This window comes from Epargyreus clarus, unplaced genomic scaffold (assembly GCF_041222505.1).
Source record: "Epargyreus clarus isolate Ecla_fem2 unplaced genomic scaffold, WU_Ecla_fem_2.2 ptg000025l, whole genome shotgun sequence".
Taxonomy (NCBI): Eukaryota; Metazoa; Arthropoda; class Insecta; order Lepidoptera; family Hesperiidae; genus Epargyreus; species Epargyreus clarus.
Genome location: NW_027332232.1, coordinates 1,459,097 through 1,480,930, shown reverse-complemented (window position 1 = coordinate 1,480,930; position 21,834 = coordinate 1,459,097). Strand labels below are relative to the sequence as shown.

Here is a 21,834-nt window from a genome sequence, read left to right as displayed (position 1 = left end):
ACTCTATATCAATCTACACTAATATTATAAAGAGGAAAACTTTGTTTGTTTGGTTGTAATGAATAGGCTCAAAAACTACTGGACCGATTTTAAAAATTCTTTCACCATTCGAAAGCTACATTATCCACGAGTAACATAGGCTATATTTTATATGAAATATATTTAATAAATAGATTTTGAGGCGGTACAAATTGTGCCGGGTCAGCTAGTTGTACATAAAAGTGCATATTTTGAGCATATATCGCTCTTTTTAGCATATTTCGACATTTTAATAGTGCATCAAATCCGAATTCTAGTCATTAGCAACGTTTTGGCAGACCTTAAATGCGACTCCGGTCCTATCTGGGTTTAATTATAGATGTTCATGGGTAGCAGTAGACACTTGCCATCAGGTGGACTGCATACGCTGCTACTCCTACTTATATAAAAAATCAGAAACGTCTGGTAGTTACGAAAATTAGATATGATTTTTTTATTTTATTGTTTTTTATTCTCAATGGTTCATCATAGTATTTTTATTATATCCCGCGTAAAACGGCTAGTCCGCTCTGAATGTAGAAATGAAACGCGTCGCCATAGTAAATTGTATGACTACACCTGCTCGCAACAACTTCAGAGTGGACTAGCTGTTTGGCGCGGACTTTACCTCTCTAAAGATTTCGCCTATCTCTTCACACTTCAACACACTTTTCCTTTTAAATAATTGTTTATTTCTTACAGACAGAACCAGCGCTGTTCTACGACGCGGTGCAAGTCCTGGCGCTAGCGCTAGCAGCGACTAAGGAGGTGCACTCCGGGAACGCCTCATGCGAGAATGAGACCGTTTGGGCGTATGGGAAGACTCTCATCAACAATCTTAATAAGGTAAGTGCGTGTATGGAAGCAGTAAGATAGTTAAGAAACTCGGCCCCTTGATCGAGGGGTCCGAGGTTCAAATCCCAGGCACGTGTCTCTGATTTTTCAAATGGATGTGCGTATCTACACTAATATTATAAAGAGGAAAACTTTGTTTCTCCTTGCAGGGTCAATCCTGGCAGGGTCGCAACGTAATGTGGTTCGTTGTTAGTCCGTAAATAAAAGGTGTGTTGTCCGTACGATGCATCTTTTATTACTGTCCTCGATCTTATAATGCATACACTTGCATGTCTAGCACACAGTACACAGTACAGTTTGTTTGGTTGTAATGAATAAGCTCAAAAACTACTGGACCGATTTTAAAAAATATTTCACCATTCTAAAGCTACATTATCCACGAGTAACATAGGTTATATTTTATATGAAATATATTTGGTAAATAGATTTTGAGGCGGTACAAAGTTTGCCGGGTCAGCTACATGGTAAGAAATAAATTCACACTTGTTTTAACGGTGAAGGAAAACATCGTGAGGAAACCTGCATATCTGAGAGATCTTAAAAAAGTTCTCATAGGTATGTGAAGTCTACCAATATGCACTTGGCCAGCGCGGTTGACTATAGCCTAATCCTTCTAATTCTAAACCCGTACCCAGTAGCGTGACAATAGTGGGTTGATAACGATTTGCTTTTTTCCTTCTTATCTTCTCTTCCTCCTACTTATCTGCCCTTCCTTCTTCTATGTTGTTACGCTATTGGCCACTGTGTTCATGTTCCTGATACAATTTTTGTTCGTCCATTGGACCATACATTTGCGTGTTTTCGTCATTTGTGCCTACCTTATTGCCTTTATTTTTTCTAGGTCCAGTCATACGGCTTGTCCGGACCTATCGAGTTCACGAACGGCCGCCGCACCACCTTCAACCTCCAGCTGATGAGGATCGTGGGTGGCGAGCACGGTGGTCCGGTGCTCACTGGCCACTGGAACCCCGCTGAGGGTCTGGTGGTGACTGATCCTGCTGCGTACAGCCGGGATCCACCTCCGAATGTGACACTAACTGTTGTTACTGTTGAGGTATGTTTTTTTTATATTTATACCTACCGATAAGGCAGACGGGCTACCTGATGGAAAGCAGTCACCGTCGCCTATGAACATTTGCAACACCAGGGGAGTCGCCAATGCATCACCGGCTTTGAAGGTCATAGTTTAAGGAAGGATATGCAAGATTTTATTAAACCGACTTCTAAAAAGGAGGAGGTTACTCAATTTGACCGCATATATGTTTTTGTATTTATTTTTTATTTTATTTAATAAGTTTTTGTACACAAAAAGAAGATAACAATACAAAAGAGATAGAAATGAAGTACAAAGGAAATTTGAAATTGATAGAAATTTTAAAAATTTCGCCAGTTTTCCCGGAAAATTGGAAAAACCCGATTTCATATAAACTTCAATAACTCGAGTATTTCTTAACCATATCTTTTATTCATATGAAAGGGTGTTTTGTTGCGGTACTTTCCTACCTTGACATGGGTATGGCCTGGTGATTAGAACTTTGAGTTATGGGGTGGAACTCATCATCACTACGCCTGCTTTTTACATATTTTATGACAACTTACCTTCTGACCACTCAATTATCATGAAACTGAAAATGAAGATTGAGTATCTAGATTAACATGATATTGGACACGCTGTTTACGCCGTTATCAAACGAAATATATTGAGCGCCGACTTCAGAAATATGTTCTAAACCAACATTTATATCAATTATTTTTTACTTTGTAGTGACATAGAAGTCGGTTTTATTCTTTTGTTCAATTTTTTTTTATAATATAAGAGTAGCGGATGAGCATACATCTGATGGTAAGCCACTGCCGTATGGACATCTGTAATCAACCCCTGAAAAGATTAAGATTCTTACCTGACTAAGTTGAAACGTTTCGGATAAGTATGTCCCCCTTAACCAGAACACAGCAGGGCTACACTGCTGTTATTATATACGAATAGGTGGTGGTGCCGCCGGAGTCGAACCACAGAGGATTCTACCATCTTCATATCGATTGATCGTGTCATTTACTAGTAGTATTTAGTAATCTGTAATTTGCAAGCACTTTAATTTCACCCATACACAATAATTATTTTCAAATTTTACTTGACCCTTTTCCAGGAAAAACCCTACGTAATGGTAAAAGAAGGCTGGAACCTCCAAGGCAACGCTCGCTTCGAAGGGTTCTGCATCGACCTCCTGGCGAGGGTGGCTGCAAGGGCCGGCTTCCACTACCGGTTACGACTGGTCCCGGATAATATGTATGGCGCCAGGGACCCGGATACCGGGCAATGGAACGGGATTGTCCGGGAGCTGATGGATCGGGTGAGTTAGTTTATAAACTTGTGATAAATGGGTGTGTTCATTGTGGTCACAGCCGATTGAAACTCCAGACTCGATCGGGGGTAAAAAGTACGCGTCTCAGGCACTTCTGCTTATTCGGTTTTTTTTGAGATTCTTCTGAAAGTTATGTGCGTAGAAAATTTGAAAATTGATTATTTTTGATTTGATTTAACGAAAACATCGTGAGGAAACTAAAAAGTTCTCTAATAAAACATAGATCGAAATATGTATATAAATATATCGATAAATAGATATAAATATAATATATGCGTTGAACCCCTGAGCACCTGAATTTGCAACACCTTGTTCAATTGTCTCTCTTTCTACATCCCTCAAACCAGAACCCTAGTACTTAACTTTAAAGTTAAATAAGGAATAATGTGAAGGTAGTGCAGGGCTCAACACAGAAATACCTTCATTTTGGCCGCGAGTGATCTCCTGCCGTGCACCGACTATTCAGTTCGGAGCTTGTATATATGCAAGATGTTGAGAAAACTTCGATAGCGTGATTCAGAAACATGTGGCGCCATCTCTTGATGAGTTGAGGGAAGTTGCCACAAAATAGTAAATCAACATTCTATTTACTTTTTCTATCGAATTAGAAATCGAAAAACTTGTGAGATATATATATTTTTATTAAGTTATGTTTTTACTTACAGAAAGCAGATATAGCTGTGGCGTCGATGACGATAAACTACGCGAGGGAAGCAGTGATAGACTTCACGAAGCCGTTCATGAACCTTGGGATCGGGATTCTATTCCGGGTGAGTTCAATCTGAGTGTCCATACTGATTGATATATCGTTATCTGCAAATTGAATTAACGTTTACTGTGACGTGTTTATGTCCCACTGGGCAAGGGGTGATGGAGGAAGGATTAGAGGCTAATCAAAGGTGGATGTTATCAAAAGTTTTTTTAACACCAAGTATGCTATGTTCAGCCACTAACAGTACGAATAGCCTATCGACATATTTTTTAGAACACAGCAGCGCTTAACACTTTTGTTACATAAGGAATAATGCAAAGGTAGTGCAGGGCATTATTTTTCTTTATATATTTAGTATTTAACACTGTAACACAGCTTGGATACCAAGGGAAATTTATTTTGAGAATCAAAATTACCCAAATACTTAGCGATGGAAATATCTGATGAGAGGCTTTTTTATGTATAAATAGGAATATATTGTGTACCTGATGCTAAGTGGGTATTGCTCAAGAACATCTGTAATCAACAGCGGTCTGTCGGCCATGGATGATTACAGACTAAATTGGAATGCCTCGGGTAAGTATGTCGCCCTCACCACACTCTTCAAATCAGAACACGGCAGCGCTTAACATTGCTGTTGTCAGGCAGAAATAGGTGTGGAGGTACTACCTCCACACTACTGAGTCGAACTACAGAGTGTTCTACCCTCCTAAAAGTCCACGGGGGGTAGTAGCAACTTATCATCAAATGGATTGCACATTATTTTTGCACAAGCATTGTACTGCGCGATTTCAAAATCATCTTCCAAGCAAGCATTATTCCTTGTCATGTTATTTATTAATTGGTACCATAATTCACATGTTTCAGGTACCGACTTCTCAACCGACGAGGCTGTTCAGCTTCCTCAACCCCCTGGCGATCGAGATCTGGCTGTACGTCCTCGCGGCTTACATCCTGGTCTCCTTCACGCTCTTCGTGATGGCCAGGTTCTCGCCTTATGAGTGGTAAGAGAATCCAAGTGGTAGATGTGATGGGTACCTGTTGGTATTTGTTGAAGGTAAGAACCTTCTGTGAATCAACTCCACGAAAAAAAGGTGTGGTAGTGCCGCCGGAATCAAGGGGTTGATTACTTTTGGTATCTAAAAAAAAAAACTTTGTTTTTTTTTTTTTTTCATTTTTATGATATAGGAATAGCAGACGAGCATGCAGTCCACCTTATGGTAAGTGGCAATTGTCATTAATGGACAACTGTAATATAAACTCACATAAGATTAGATTCTTACCCGAGGTCGGCAACATATGCGCCGCTACCCCGAAGACTAAGCTGGAATGCCTTACTTATCTGAGGCTTTACAATTTAGCCAGCATAGTAGCAACGCATCTGAAAACTTCAGGTAGAAGTTTATTTTATCTGGGATTGAATACAGATGTTCATAAGGTAGTAGCCACTTACCATCAGGTGGACTGCATGCTCGTTTCCTCTTTAAAAAAAGTGGTTCATATTTTATGACGTTTACAGTTGACTTATGATTGAGTTTTACAGAATTTCAATGGTTCCAGGTCTTCCAGTACCCACGTATGTGGCCACGAGACCAAGCTGCTCACAAACCAGTTCAGCGTCTGCAACTCCTTCTGGTTCATCACTGGGACCTTCTTGAGGCAAGGATCTGGGCTTAATCCAAAGGTGAGGGTTGGTTAAGGGATTCCAATCGGTGACAGGGTTTGATATCAACATTTTCTAAAAATCCTACGTTACAAGCTCTGATAGCAATTCAATAAAAACGGGAGATGTTACAGTATTTTTTATAGAGATTTAGAGACTTTTAAATTTAATGATTATTAATATTTAATTTCATGTTTTATTTGGTAAATTCAGGTAAGGGATACTTTCCAGAATGTAAAACAAAGACGCTGCTCTATATACTTTTAAAATACTATTCTGTTCCTTACCTACGGTACTTTTTCCAGAAAACTGAAACATAACAACGTAACGTAACATAAGGGTGCTTATGTCAATATGAATAAAAAGGCAAACAAATTATAACCTAACCTAACCTCACTATACTTTCAGGCAACATCAACCCGTATAGTGGGTGGTATCTGGTGGTTCTTCACCCTGATCATCCTGTCTTCGTACACCGCGAACCTGGCAGCCTTCCTGACGGTGGAGCGGACTGTCTTACCCATACAGAGTGCTGCGGACCTCGCCGCCCAGAACAGCATACAGTACGGGACCTTGAATGGAGGGTCCACTATGACTTTCTTCAGGGTAAGTTGAAAGTTATTTATCATGAATTTAATTGGCGTCGCGTGAAGTTGTAGTGTGGAGCTAAGGCTTCCTAATTTATTTCTTCTGGAATGCCACCCGGTGCGCATGCAACGTGATCCACATGCGCACCGGACTGGCAGGGTCGCCATGTAGTGATGTCGCAGGGTCGTGTGAGTAAAAGTGGCGTCTAGATTGAATGAAGGCTTTATTATAACTAACTTAACATTACTCTAAACCTATCTTATATTAGGAAGCCTTGGCTCCACAGTACAAAGTCAATAATCAGTCTGATTTTGATGATTCGAGGTACGGTAACTATCGAGTGTGAGTTCTGTGTTCCATTTTCGGTTAGGCAAACATTAAACGCTTAACGCTTTCTACACTCACAGCCCCACACTAGGATTCCCTGTATTGTGGGTGCCATGGACACACACAGAGACAAATACACAAACACCCAGACCCAGAAACAGAAACGTAGATCATCATTTAGATTTCTGTCTGGCCGGGGATCGAACCCGGGACCCTCTGCGCGCCAGACCGGTATGGTGACCACTCCGCCACGCAGGTCGTCAAAGAAAAAGTTAAAAGAAAGGTTAAAAGAAAGGAATGATTGAAAGAGTGATGAATAAACTATTTACTATTATGCTCAGGTACTCGAATGTTTTCGACAACAAGAGTGACGATGGACACAATATTCAGGGCTATCTTGAATCAACTTCAAATAGTCCTATTTGATTGCCAGATGTCAAGGGTCATACAACGTTTTGTGGTTCGACTCCGGCGGCGTCACCGCCACACATATTTCTAACTAATAATAGTAGTGTTAAGCACTGCTGTGTTCTGGCTTGAAGTGTGGTAAGGGAGACATACGTTTCCGAGGCGTTCCAGCTTAGTCCTCAGGGGTAGCGGCGCATCTGTGGCCGACTTCAGACTTCAATTGTATCTGGGGTTGATTACAGACGTCCATTGACGGCAGTAGCCACTTACCATCAGGTGGACTGCATGCTCGTCTGCTACTCCTATATTATAAAAATATATCCTATCGTGTCTGGGGTTAGCTAAAAATGTCTGGGGCCATTGCTTACTTTACATTATGTGGTCATTAGTTTTTTGCAATAAATATCTTCTATTACTGAAGGATATAAGAATTTTTGCAAAGAATACAGGTTTCATCATCATCAACCTATTTTTGATAGTTAATTGTATCAGGCGTTACTTTGCGGAAATCCATGCTATTAAGTTAAGATTAAAACTACTTCGCAACAATCCGCTACAAATATGTATGATGGTATATATTTTACATACTGCATGGTTTAAAATATATACCATCATACATATTTGTAGCGGATTGTTGCGAAGTAGTTTTAATCTTAACTTAATAACCTATTTTTGGTCGACTGCACGAGCGTCTTCTTAAGCAAAAAGGGTCTAAGTAGCACCAATCTATCTTCTTCTTCATCTTGCGGTGCCTCTCCAACTAGTGAAGGTCAGCTATCAGCTTTCTAAATCCCTCACGGTTTTTTGAGAGGCGAAATAGATCAGCTGCGCTTGCTATCCCCGTTCACTCTCGAATGTTTCGTAGCCAAGATTTTTTTCTTCTCCCTGCTCGCCTTTTCCCCGCGATTTTGCCCATTATAATGAGCTGGAGAAGTTACAATTATATATATATACACCAATTTATAGTGGCCCATATTCAACAGTACTAATTGATCGAGAGATCTTAGATAATTTGGTTACATCTTCCCCAGGACTCAAACATCGACATCTACCAGAAGATGTGGCAGTACATGTCAACAGCCACGCCACCAGCGTTGGTTTCCTCTTACGAGGAAGGTGTGAAGAGGGTCTTAGGTGGAAACTACGCGTTCCTGATGGAGTCCACGATGCTGGACCATCGGGTGCAAAGGGACTGCAACTTGACGCAGATTGGAGGACTCTTGGATTCAAAGGTAAAACATAAGTTGAAAACGATTGACTTGATTTTGAAAGTATATTTTGAGAGAATTTTCGAGACAAATAGAAAATAGAGAATTATTGAGACAAGGGATCCTTTTTACTCCAAAAATATTACTTTCATGATATTGGACAATATTTGATATATTAGAAACTTACTCAGTTATATTCTTTTTATGTGTTACATAAACAACAATTTTATATCTTAAGGTTTCTAGGTTCTTTTATTTTAGAAATATTTATGTATTTTTACTAAAAATTGAGGCCATTTCACGTAATTAAAGTGAAAATAATTCTTTAATTTTTGGCTGAGTCTATTAATACAGGTACTGTACGAACAATTTATAATTATTAATACGGTTACCGTACGAATAATTTATAATTATTAATACGGGTACTGGACAATCAATTTATTATTATCCGATTCGAACCGGTAGATTTTGAGAAATCTCAAAAAAAAACTACAAAAAATTATTTTTTTTTTTTTTGAAACCTAACCTAACCCCTATATGCCGGAGGTTTAAAGTAAAAAAAAAAAGAAAAAAAAAAAAAAAAAAAACCTAACCTAACCTAACCTAACCTAACCAATTGAATAAATGTACGAATAAATATATTTAAAAAAAAATTGAATATTTAAATGTACGAATAAATATAATTTATTAGTCCAGTACCTGTAGAAATAGTCACATTGTTAATTTTTTTGACTTTACTTAATTTTGTACTTTACTTATACCACATAAATAATAACATAATAAGGAAAAAAATGTTTGATGGACTAATTATAATTAAATTAGTACTAATTATTGGTAATATCTACACTTCTATCCCTAGGGATACGGCATCGCCACCTGGAAGGGCAGTCCCTGGAGGGACAAGATATCTCTGGCCATCCTGGAGTTACAGGAGAAGGGGGTGATCCAGATCCTGTACGACAAGTGGTGGAAGAACACGGGGGATGTTTGCAACAGAGATGGAAAGGATAGTAAAGCGAATCCCCTTGGGGTGCAGAATATTGGTAAGGTCCTAGCCACAAGTATCACAAAAGCACTAGCAGTACTAGAAGCTAGTAGAACCTTTGTTGTTAGTCCTTGTCTCCGCGTGATGACCTTGGTTGGATGATACTGTCCATTTTGCGAAGGAAGCCAGAGCCAGGCATTTTTTATATAGTATAGGAGTAGCAGACGAGCATGTCCACCTGATGATAAGTGGTTACCGGCCATGGACATCTGTAATCAATCCCAAATAGGATTAGACTCCCAGCCGAGGTCGGTCACAGAGGCACCGCTCCCCCCGAGGACTAAGCTGTAATGCTTTGGAAAAGTATGTCTATTTTATCAAAGCTTTTAACCAGAACACAGCAGCGCTTAATACTGCTGTTATGACAGAAATAGGTGTGGCGGTGGTGCTTGGAGTCGAACCGCAATATATTCTAGAGGTAGAACTTCCTATTACGAGGGTGGTACGTTCCACACTGGAGCAGTTACGATATACATAAGATCAATTGGACGTTAACTATATCTTGAACTTCCAGGTGGTGTGTTTGTGACGCTGTTATGCGGATTGGCGTTGGCCATAGTGGTGGCCATTTTGGAATTCTGTTGGAACACTAAGAAGAATGCTACACAGGGGCGGCAGTCTCTCTGCAGTGAGATGGGGCAGGTGAGTGTAAAAAACATTAAAAAATATATTTTTAGTATTTACTAAAAAGATTTTTTAGAAGTTGATTTCAACTTTTCTTTTAGAAAACAGTATAATTTGATACCCATGTCATGGCATATTATGGGTAAGTCTTGGGTTATTCGCTAACTCATGTAATGGGGGTGCATAAGAAAAATTCATCTCGGCGTGTCAACCATATTGGATTTAGAATTACATCACTAAGCTAGTGCTGCATTGTGACCCAAACCAAACGTGTATGGAAAATTCGATTGAGGTTCCCTCTTTAGTCATTCACTCTTGGCAGAGTAGTCGTGGTTTCACGATGTTGCATCAGATCTGGATGATGCCGCCCTTGCGATGCGCCTCTACTTGTTGCGGTCTTCAGCGTTGCGGCAACATTGGATAATGAACGCTTATGTGGCACCTTTTATTAAGTAGGTCCGACGATAGGAGATCGTCCGCGTGACCGCTTGCCTTCCATGTGCTCTTGGACAACGAGCCGTTCCATGGAGTTTTGATTTCGGACAATGTGTCCGAAATATTTGAGGATTCGTTTTTGTACAATCGACGATAACCTCTCTTTAATGTTCCTCCAAGATCAAAACATTGGTTCGAAACGCTGTCCAAGGGATCCGCAGCAATCTCCGCCAGCACCACATCTCAAATGCATCAATCTTACGTCGGTCTTTGAGGCGAACCGTCCAAGTTTCTGCACCGTACAGAAATATTGGGAAGACCAAACTTCTCATAAGGCGTACTTTTGTGACTTTGGTGATAATGCGGTTGCATCATACTCTTTTTGGGTTAGTCTACGGCAGATCTTGTGATAGCACATCTCCTTCGTATCTCTTCCTCACATCCCCCAGTGTATGTGATCGTGGAGCCGAGGTACACGTAACTTTGAATAACTTCACAGTTGCCAATCATATCGATTTCAGGTTTATTTAGTTCAGCTCGGTCCACAATAATCATTTTGGTTTTGGGTCTGTTGATTCCGAGTGCGAAAGAGCGGCTTGTTGTCTTTAAACGTTTCAAGAGCTGTTCAATATCTTCTTTTGTTTGTACGAGGAGAGTCGCGTCGCCAGCGTACCTTAAGTTAGATGTCTTTCTGCCTCCTATTGACACGTCTTTGTTCCATTGCTCCAAAACAATTCTTATAATACACTCTGTATAGATGTTGAATAGGAGTGGGGAGAGTATGCATCCCTGCCAAACACCAGCATGTGTCTGATTGAGGTTAATCAGGTTGAATTCAAGCTTGTTAGCTACCAAAAAAAGTGTCACGATCTAGATGCACGGCTGTGCTTCCACCAAATTCAGGGATAATCAATAAGCGTTACCAAATGTTAACATTCGCACATTATTTATCCTAAAATATTTTTTTTGCAAATAAAAATTCTGTGAATTTCGTGTCTTGTTTTTTCCACACACTTTGGACAATTATTCTAGGAGTTGAGAACAGCGATGCGGGGAGGATCGTCCAGGACTGTGCTAAGACCTGGATGCTCCAGGTGTTCACCAGCCACCCACGTACCGCCAGCACCAGCGAGATATGAGGTGACAGATACAACATTGCTTCATCCTGAAATATAAACTTTTATCAATTTAATCGGATTTGGTTTGATACATAATCGCAGGTAAAATCGAATTTTAATCCGAATTGATATAAAACATAATTATGAATAATCAATATTTTTTGGTGTTTTTTTTACTGTTGAGTGCCCTAAAAATAACAAATCAAATCAAATCAAAATCAAAATTTTTTATTCAAAATAGGTTCTTTACAGATCACTTTTTGAATGTCAAAGCAACTACCACCACTTCACAAGGTGTTTCGTTATGGAGAAGAAGCGGCGAAAGAAACTCCATAACACACATCTTTTAAAAAAAATGTTTTTGACAATGTTAACTTAACGTAATGGTACATGTGGAGCTGGAGCTAATTCAGACCACACCGTTTTGTCAGTCAAATAATCACTTACTTTATAGTACGCTTTTTTACATAGCGTTAGTTTAACGACATGTTTAAACTTTTTTTCTGTGAGATTCAAAATGTGGTCGGGTATTTTATTGTAGTAGCGAATACAGTTGCCCACGAAAGATCTAGCCACCTTACATAATCTATATTTAGGAATTGCTAATTTATTTCTATTTCTGGTATTAAAGTTATGGTGGTTACTATTTTTTTCAAACATATCAGTGTGTTTTCTTACATACATAATATATTCATAAATGTATTGACTATGCACCGTCAATATATTAATAGTGGGAAACAGTTCTCTTAGGGACTCACCACGCCGCAGACTATATATTGACCTTATTGCTCTTTTTTGAATAGTAAATATAGAGTCTATGTCAGCAGCACTGCCCCACAGTAGAATGCCATAAGACATAATGCTGTGAAAGTAACTGAAATAGACAAGTCTGGCAGTGGGTATGTCTGTTAACTGTCTAATTCTTCTGACTGCAAAAGCTGCAGTACTAAGTCTGCTGGACAAAGCAGAGATGTGGGGACCCCACTGGAGTTTAGAATCAATGGTAATTCCCAAGAAAACAGTTTCATTGACGAATTGCAAAGTCTCACCATTTAGAGCGACATTCATCCCCGTACTCCTTACATTTGGTAGCATAAATTTAATACATTTAATTTTATTAGAATTTAAGAGTAGGTTGTTTGCATCAAACCAGTTCTGAATCAAGCAAAGAGTTTCATTAATATCGTTCGTATCCTGTGATTGTCGTTTTACTCTAAACACCAAGGAAGTGTCATCAGCAAACAAAACAACCTCAGATAAATCCTTTACTACATTTGGCAAATCATTTATATAAACTAAAAATAGAAACGGACCTAGGATGGAGCCCTGAGGTACACCTATTTTAATATTAGAACCTGCTGATAATGCTCCATTTACTTGCACTCGTTGGACTCTATTGTTTAAATAAGAATTTATCAACTTTAGAGAATTTCCCTGAATACCATAATATTGTAATTTTAACAATAAGGTTTTATGATCAACACAATCAAAAGCTTTAGACAAGTCACAAAAAAAAAAAATACCTATAGCATCATGTGCTTGTTCCCAACAATCAAAAATATGTCGCAGCAATTGAACACCAGCATCTGTGGTAGAACGGCCTTTAGTAAAGCCAAATTGCTTTTGATGTAAAAGATTATTTAGTTTAAAATGAAGCAACATTTGCTGTAAGAGGATCTTTTCAAAAATTTTACTTAGAACAGGCAGTACTGAGATGGGTCTATAATTGTTGGGATCTTTAGTATCACCTGCCTTAAACAATAGAATTATTTTGCTGTTGCGGAACAGTTTAAGTTATCTACAAAAAATATTTATTTCATACCTAGTTATATCGATACTATTAGAGATGGTTTCTCTAAGCATCAATATATTTTTAATTTAACCTAACGTGATGAACTTTAATTTATTTTGTTTTCAAAATGAATCATTCTGAACTTCCGTGATATAATTAGTTACTTTTTTAAAATAAATCTATTGAAATAATCGATCTATAAATCGATACTAAGTAACTGGTAATGCTCTCCTCAGGCGGACGCCTCCAGCACTGTGGAGCTAAAAGAGCTCCGGTGGTCGTAGCGCGGGGCGCGGCGCGGCGCCTCCGCGCCCGCCTCGCCCGCCGCCTCGCCCGCCGCCTCGCCCGCGCCGCGCCCGCCGCGCTGCTCGCACCACTCCTTCCGGCGCTGTCGCCACTACAGTGAGTACCCACAGCGCCCGCCGCCTCGCCCGCCGCCTCGCCCGCGCCGCGCCCGCCGCGCTGCTCGCACCACTCCTTCCGGCGCTGTCGCCACTACAGTGAGTACCCACAGCGCCCGCCGCCTCGCCCGCCGCCTCGCCCGCGCCGCGCCCGCCGCGCTGCTCGCACCACTCCTTCCGGCGCTGTCGCCACTACAGTGAGTACCCACAGCGCCCGCCGCCTCGCCCGCCGCCTCGCCCGCGCCGCGCCCGCCGCGCTGCTCGCACCACTCCTTCCGGCGCTGTCGCCACTACAGTGAGTACCCACAGCGCCCGCCGCCTCGCCCGCCGCCTCGCCCGCGCCGCGCCCGCCGCGCTGCTCGCACCACTCCTTCCGGCGCTGTCGCCACTACAGTGAGTACCCACAGCGCCCGCCGCCTCGCCCGCCGCCTCGCCCGCGCCGCGCCCGCCGCGCTGCTCGCACCACTCCTTCCGGCGCTGTCGCCACTACAGTGAGTACCCACAGCGCCCGCCGCCTCGCCCGCCGCCTCGCCCGCGCCGCGCCCGCCGCGCTGCTCGCACCACTCCTTCCGGCGCTGTCGCCACTACAGTGAGTACCCACAGCGCCCGCCGCCTCGCCCGCCGCCTCGCCCGCGCCGCGCCCGCCGCGCTGCTCGCACCACTCCTTCCGGCGCTGTCGCCACTACAGTGAGTACCCACAGCGCCCGCCGCCTCGCCCGCCGCCTCGCCCGCGCCGCGCCCGCCGCGCTGCTCGCACCACTCCTTCCGGCGCTGTCGCCACTACAGTGAGTACCCACAGCGCCCGCCGCCTCGCCCGCCGCCTCGCCCGCCGCCTCGCCCGCGCCGCGCCCGCCGCGCTGCTCGCACCACTCCTTCCGGCGCTGTCGCCACTACAGTGAGTACCCACAGCGCCCGCCGCCTCGCCCGCCGCCTCGCCCGCGCCGCGCCCGCCGCGCTGCTCGCACCACTCCTTCCGGCGCTGTCGCCACTACAGTGAGTACCCACAGCGCCCGCCGCCTCGCCCGCCGCCTCGCCCGCGCCGCGCCCGCCGCGCTGCTCGCACCACTCCTTCCGGCGCTGTCGCCACTACAGTGAGTACCCACAGCGCCCGCCGCCTCGCCCGCCGCCTCGCCCGCGCCGCGCCCGCCGCGCTGCTCGCACCACTCCTTCCGGCGCTGTCGCCACTACAGTGAGTACCCACAGCGCCCGCCGCCTCGCCCGCCGCCTCGCCCGCGCCGCGCCCGCCGCGCTGCTCGCACCACTCCTTCCGGCGCTGTCGCCACTACAGTGAGTACCCACAGCGCCCGCCGCCTCGCCCGCCGCCTCGCCCGCGCCGCGCCCGCCGCGCTGCTCGCACCACTCCTTCCGGCGCTGTCGCCACTACAGTGAGTACCCACAGCGCCCGCCGCCTCGCCCGCCGCCACGCCCGCGCCGCGCCCGTTGCATGAACAAAACATCAACAGGAAATTGACGATAAAATCGGAGATCATTTTTTTAATGTTGTTACGTAGTTTCTGGTAATTTTACAGAACATACAAAACATACGTAATTTACAGCCACGTGTCATGGATATTTATCATCGGAGAGGTAAAACCCTTTCACCTAACCTTAAAAAAAAATTTCGTTAAATTGATGTTGTCACTGCTTCATTTATCTTTCTTAAAATTAAAAATTACCTACATCCTTCAGCTCATGTAAACAATGCTTAATTTACCTTTCTTAAAAAAAAACAAAAACGTAACCTTAAGTTTCTCATTAACGCTAAATAATTTATCTTTCAGATTCCGTCGGTTCCCTCCGCAGGACCACGTCATACGTCCTTAAGGAACCACGGGAGAAGAAACATGTCCAGATTATCGCGTAGTGTTACTGTGTTTAATCTGTGCTTTGACATGAGTGGCTTGACAGGTGGTATTTTTTATCTGTGCCTAACTGACATTTACTTGACAGAACTGCTACAGTCTGTGGTTAATGGTTGAAAATTAAAAATAAATATATAAAAACAATATAATTACGAGTGTTATAAAAATGTGTTATGATTGTATTCAATATTGTTTTGTGTGGTTATAAGTGTCTCAAGCTATTGTTTATTGTTATTTAGATTTTAGTACCTAAGCATTCCACTTGATAAAAACGTGAATGACGAATCGAAATTAATTTTGTTCCGCTTAACTTATATATATTTATATTTTAATGATAAATTTATCCTAATTTTATTAACTATATTTAGCATAAAATAATAATAATAACAACTAACAAATTGACTTACATTCATTTCAATGTAATATATATTTCTCAAAAAACTTATGATATTCGTTGAGAGAAAATAAAATTGATCATTACTAACGGAAATCCCGTTAATAAATATAAATTACGCTTTTAAATGAGTTGTATCAAACACAAAGTTAAGTGGAATGACAGTCTATTCGTTTCATATATCAAGTGGAATGGCGCCAAATATTGACATTTGACAGACTAGATGACTGTAAGATTGTTTCATAGTTATTAATTTAGGCACTAACTTTAGTTATCTATTAAATGTATATTTAACAGATTATTTATAATGGGTTGCTTGTAAAATACATAGATTTATATCGGTAAATATTGAAAATTATTTGATAAATGTAAAAATATAAATTCCCTCAAATTTATGTATTTTCAGAACGAGTGAATATTTTCAGAACGGACCCAACAAAAAAGTTTTTTAAGTAATTTTACTATATATGTTACAGTAGTGATAGCCTAGTGGTTAAGAAACTCTGCCTCTTGCTCGATAGGTCCGAGGTTCAAATCCCAGGCCCCACGCACCTTTGATTTTTCAAAGTTATCTGAAGGAAAACATCGTGAGAAAACCTGCATGCCTGAGAAAACTAAAAATAACATTTAGTTTTCATAGGTACCAATACGCTCTTGTCCAGCGCGGTGGACTATGGCCTAATCCTTCACATTCTGAGAGGAGACCCGTGCCCAGCAGTGGGACAGTAATGCGTTGATGATGTCTCTTAAAATTAAATATTTTTTGCACAGAAATTGAATTTAATATCTATCGGTGTGCATCTATGTAATAGTTTATCTGTTAAAAAAGAAATGTGTTCGTTAAGAATATCTGTGTACATAATGTACTATATAAGGTGTGCTAATATACATAAGAGCTCTTCACTATTCCTTGTATGTTTCGTGATATATATGTTAGTGTGTATGTGACAAAATGGGCACGTTCCACTTATCAACTCTAATGACCGCGTTTAAGATAAAAAAAAACCGGTTGCATTCTGGGATTGCCGGCTGAAGTGAAAACTTTGGAAATCTAACCTGAATAATAAAATATGATCAATAAAAATGAAACTGACATCCATTGACATATTTTTTCTATGCTGTACCCTTAGTATGAGTTTTTACGTTTTGACAAAAATGACTGTTTTTGTTTTTATTTACGTATTTCCCATACATTTCCAATCAGTTCTGATACAGTCCGCTAGGGGTGCTGATTGGAAATGTATAGGCAAAAACGTAAACAAATACCAAAACAATCATTTTTGTATAAACGTAAGAGCTCATACTATTACTGACACCGTATGACATCTTGAATTTGTATTTTACCTTGCCGTCTTACGAATTTTCGATCAGTACACGAAACCTGACGCGAGCTTAATATTTTTTACTCATCACAAAAAGTACACAACCGCTAAAGAAGGTTTTACTTCAAAAACATATTTACGAGAGGAAAGTACAAATATGCTAATACTTATCTTTCTTTCCAATACGGTGGCTGCGGTCGATAAGTGGAACTGTGGCATTATAAATTGTAATAATAATATAAAAAATATAATTGAAAAATGATTAAATCTTGTTAATTATCTCAGCATATCATCATCTCCGACATATGCAATATGATTATTTATATTCATATTGCCTTTGTATTAAATATGTATGAATATTTACCCATAATGTTAACTCCTAAAGCAAGATTCTGAGCAATATGGTTATTGATTCATATTATTTGACGGTGGTAGAACCCTTTGTGGTTCGACTCCGGCGGCACCACCGACACACCTATTCTAACCTAACAACAGCAGTGTAAAGCGCTGCTGTATACTGGTTTGAAGAGTGTGGTAAGGGAGACACACTTTTCCGTGGCGTTCCAGCTTAGTCCTCGGGGGGTAGCGGCGCATCTGTGGCCGACCTCAGGTAGAAGTATGTTATTCTATCTGGGGTTTATTACAGATGTCCATTGGTGACAGCCACTTACCATCAGGTGGACTGCCAGCTCGTCTGCTACTCCTATATTATAAAAAATAATGAAAAAAATAGGTTTAGCGATGGTACGTTTCTGGTCAAACCATATTGGTTCTACCATCCTACAAACAACTTTTTTATATTTTTCATTTATATCCATATTGCTTTAGACACGTATATTACGATTATATGCTGAGATGATTAGCGAGTGGATATAGAAATAGATATATAATTAAGAATTAAAATCGCTAGACGTACTGTAGATTTCTCAGTAAATTTTATACTGTAACTAGTAATTTAAGACCAAAATTTAATTATTATAGATAGAAAGACGGTTTTATTTGGTGTTTATAGTGCTTCATCTAATGTTGCATCCAAACGCTCGGCATTAGCCGCAAACTTCTACGAACAGGATAGTGTGGACGCGTTACAAGCGCATGTGGCAAATTCGCTTTGATTTGCTAAAAACCTACAAGACCTTGTACACAAACCAAGTCAAACGCTCTATCTTCATGTTTGTATTTGTAACGGTTTGTCGATGTTTGCGAGCGTGTGGAAAACCTATTTAGAATGGTAAGGGGTAAAATATTTACTTGATACACTGCCAAATTTTGAAATTAAGTGCCAAATTTATGATTCTTTAATAATTCAATTTTGGTCAAATGTTTGTATAATAAGCACACTGGTTTCAAATGTTGGTTGCAACTAATTGTTGCGAAGTTGTATTTTATTAGAACCAATATTGGACAAATATTACCTTAACAGTTCATAATTTCTGTGAATGCGAAGTTGGCTAGCATGTTGGTTAAAATATTGGGCATATTTTATAACACATCTATTACTTCTTAATAATAATTTAAGTCCTCAATTGTTATAACGAAGACAACACTTCAAAAGTAATGATGTCACATGTTGGTTCTAGATATGTTTATGTGGCCAATATTGGAACAAATGTTGAAACCAATATTTGGAGCTAGGAAAATGTATTGTGGTGTCGTGTAATTAAAGGCGTGGTTTGTATTTGTGGTCTAATTAAAGTGGTTAAAGAATTCCAACTATTAGATTGCAATTGACTATATTTTAATGTTTTAAGTATTTTAACATTTATTTATTACTACATTTATATGTAAATAATATTTATCGGTGAAAAACACATAACCACATTTTCGTACGTACATAATAAGTAATGTAGAAATTTGGCCAATATTGGCCAATTTTCTAAAATATTGTCAATCGCAATTGACCCTATTTATATGTATATTTATTATAATAATATGCTTATTAACAGAAATGATTTATGAGTATACTCCATCTACTATGAAATGTTCTATTTGACATTTCAATACCTGTCAAGTGACATTTTTTGTGACATTTTGACGGAAGAATAAAATAATGTCATGCGTTTTTCTCCCATTCCTCCGGGAATTTTGTGCGGATAAACGGTATATAAAACATTGCTTTAAAATAATAAAATGGGTAAAAAATTACTTGAAAACTTTAATCGGTCGTTATTTTACGAGTTTGACACAGATTTGATTTTTGAACTCAATGACAAAAACTAAAGCTATATTTTTATATATAAAGATATAATTCTCATAGTATGTACGTCGGTATGCGTCTAAGTTGTTGTATACACGAAACTTTTGGTTAAAATACGGTTTCATAATCAAATATAAATTATACTAAAATGTTATCGACAATCTATTTCATATGATGTAATTTTACCGCCCCTAATAATCCTAATAATCGAAAAGTGGGAAAACCAGTAGGATTTTGTTGGGGAGGTACCACCGTCACACCTGTTACGTGAAGCAGTTGCGGTATGCCTGACTGCATATGAGGTCCTTAGTAGCAATAGCAACGCACAATAGTGTCACTTCATGTCGAATCTCTATTATATTTTGGTCACAGATGTCTTTGAGTGACAGCCACTTACCATCAGGTAGACGTCACTCGTCATTACTTCTATATTATAAAAATCTTATTTATCAAATAGAACCGAATAGTAGATGGTATATACGTTATTTAACCTATAGTGTCAAAATCTTTTCATATGGAATTATATAAAATGTGTATTATATTTTGTATATTAATAAAATAATGTACAAAGTATGAACAGACAGATTGTTCTTATATATCCAATAGCAATTTAAAATTTAAAGAAAAGTTTATTTGAAAAACATTGTTATGAACTTGGCTGCAGCACTTCCGTACGCCCGTTATTATAAAGGTTATTTAAGAAATGTTAAGTAATTGGTTGATTTATATATTTAAATTAAATTAGTTTTTTAAATATCATTTAATGCAAATATGGGTTATATATAAGATAAATAAAAAGGTGGTTTGAAGGGTGTGGTTAGGCCGAGGCATTTCAAATTAGTCCTCAGAGGTAACGGCGCATATGTGGACGAGCTCAGGTAGGAATCTAACCTTATCTAGGGTTGATTACAGATGTCTATGGGCGGTAGTAGCCACTTACCATCAGGTGGACTGCATGTTTGTCGGCTATTCCTATATTAAAAGAAAAAATAACTGCTAAATCACACCCTGTTATGAACCAAAAATGTCTAGACTTGGTGTCGCCACTGTCCACTTATTTCTACCTTCATTTATTAGCAATATTGTAATCCATATTTGTATTAAATATAATATGTATGTGTTGAAATAAATGATAATCCATAGAAATAGAAATATATTGTGTTCACTTGTTTGATATTAGCTGGAAATGGTCAGTATTTCTTTAATAAAAGATGTTGATGCATTGTGTTTGTTTTATTTGGGCTAAACACATGTGGTGGTAGGCCCCCAGGAGATAGAGCCCCGTGATAAGCGGACAGACATAGGCTTAGTAATAAGGTTCCGTTTTTACGTACTTTGAGTACGGAATCCTAAGACGAAGAAATTACAAAAAGGTTTTACTGGATTCATTAAAACAAACAAAAAATGTACGATTCGATAAAAAAAAGCATTATTCTACCTGAGAATATAACAATTCCATTTAGAAGTTTATCAAAACAAATTTAAAGTTTTCAAGAACATAACCTGTAGCATTACCATGAGTTGGCATAGAAACGCCACTATAGAAATGGTAAATAGAAAACTATTGTCATTTTGCTAGTGAATAACATAACTACTATCGTTACGGTATTTCTTGACAACGTCTGTCAAATTAATGACTCATGGGACCGAATTTGTATGGCAATAGATCATAATGACATTCGCTAGCGATTTGATTTCGATAGGTTTTTTACGTATCGAGTTACGTCACTACGGATTTTAGTTCTACGAGTAACCACCAGAGGCGCTGTACAATTTTTCATACATTTATTTTACGCAGTCGCTAGCGAGTAATACTTTTGTAAACTCATGGTAGTCCTACTTTATATAAATAAAGTTTGCTTATAAGAAACATTGGAACGTAATGATAAATGGCACTATAAAAGAAATTTATAATTCGAATTTGTAAATATAATTAAAGGATTTTTAGCAGTATTCTATATCAAAAAAGGTTATATAAACAAATTATAAATCAAAAACGGTAATGTTCATTTTCAAGAAAATATTTATATTTCTCTTTTCAATGGCGATATCACATAGTATTTTGAAAATTCACAATTAATAATACCGATGTCTGTAACGATTTCTTAGTCGGATTATGTCATTAATTTGTGACGTTGGCAGGATCTTGTACTTAAGTAGCTCCGGAGATATTGCCTGAAACCAATTTAATTAATTAGAGCTCTTAGACCTTAGATAATCAAAATACCCTAAATAATATAGAAGAATTAAATAAGTATGCAGTCCTGATGGTATAGTCCGCGTAAAACTGCTAGTCCGCTCTGAATAAAGAAATGAATCGCGTCGCCATAGCAAATTGTATGACTACATACTCGCAACAACTTCAGAGCGGACTAGCAGTAACAGCATAACTACAGCTGGCTACTGCCACCCATGAACATCTGTAAACAACCCCAGATAAGATTAGATTCGTTGATGTTAGCAGCAGCTGCGTTGTTATCCCTAAGGACTAAGATCCTATCT

General features: G+C 39.7%; 1 protein-coding gene and 1 long non-coding RNA gene across 2 annotated transcripts in view; one reads left to right on the top strand and one right to left on the bottom strand.

Moving 5' to 3' along the window:
* LOC140752819 (glutamate receptor ionotropic, kainate 2) overlaps positions 1 to 13,548 on the top strand; it is a 45,690-nt gene extending 32,142 nt beyond the window's left edge. Inside the window, exons 9-20 of the mRNA XM_073087172.1 lie at positions 721 to 864; positions 1,715 to 1,927; positions 3,021 to 3,224; positions 3,902 to 4,006; positions 4,816 to 4,952; positions 5,509 to 5,632; positions 6,020 to 6,217; positions 7,966 to 8,166; positions 9,002 to 9,185; positions 9,702 to 9,829; positions 11,279 to 11,386; positions 13,393 to 13,548. Coding sequence (XP_072943273.1) covers positions 721 to 864; positions 1,715 to 1,927; positions 3,021 to 3,224; positions 3,902 to 4,006; positions 4,816 to 4,952; positions 5,509 to 5,632; positions 6,020 to 6,217; positions 7,966 to 8,166; positions 9,002 to 9,185; positions 9,702 to 9,829; positions 11,279 to 11,386; positions 13,393 to 13,440 — 1,794 coding nt within the window. The 3' untranslated portion in view covers positions 13,441 to 13,548. The remainder of the gene's footprint in view (positions 1 to 720; positions 865 to 1,714; positions 1,928 to 3,020; positions 3,225 to 3,901; positions 4,007 to 4,815; positions 4,953 to 5,508; positions 5,633 to 6,019; positions 6,218 to 7,965; positions 8,167 to 9,001; positions 9,186 to 9,701; positions 9,830 to 11,278; positions 11,387 to 13,392) is intronic.
* Positions 1 to 21,834, bottom strand: part of LOC140752787 (uncharacterized) — a 238,186-nt gene that overhangs the window by 85,961 nt on the left and 130,391 nt on the right. The gene's annotated exons all lie outside the window — the stretch shown is intronic.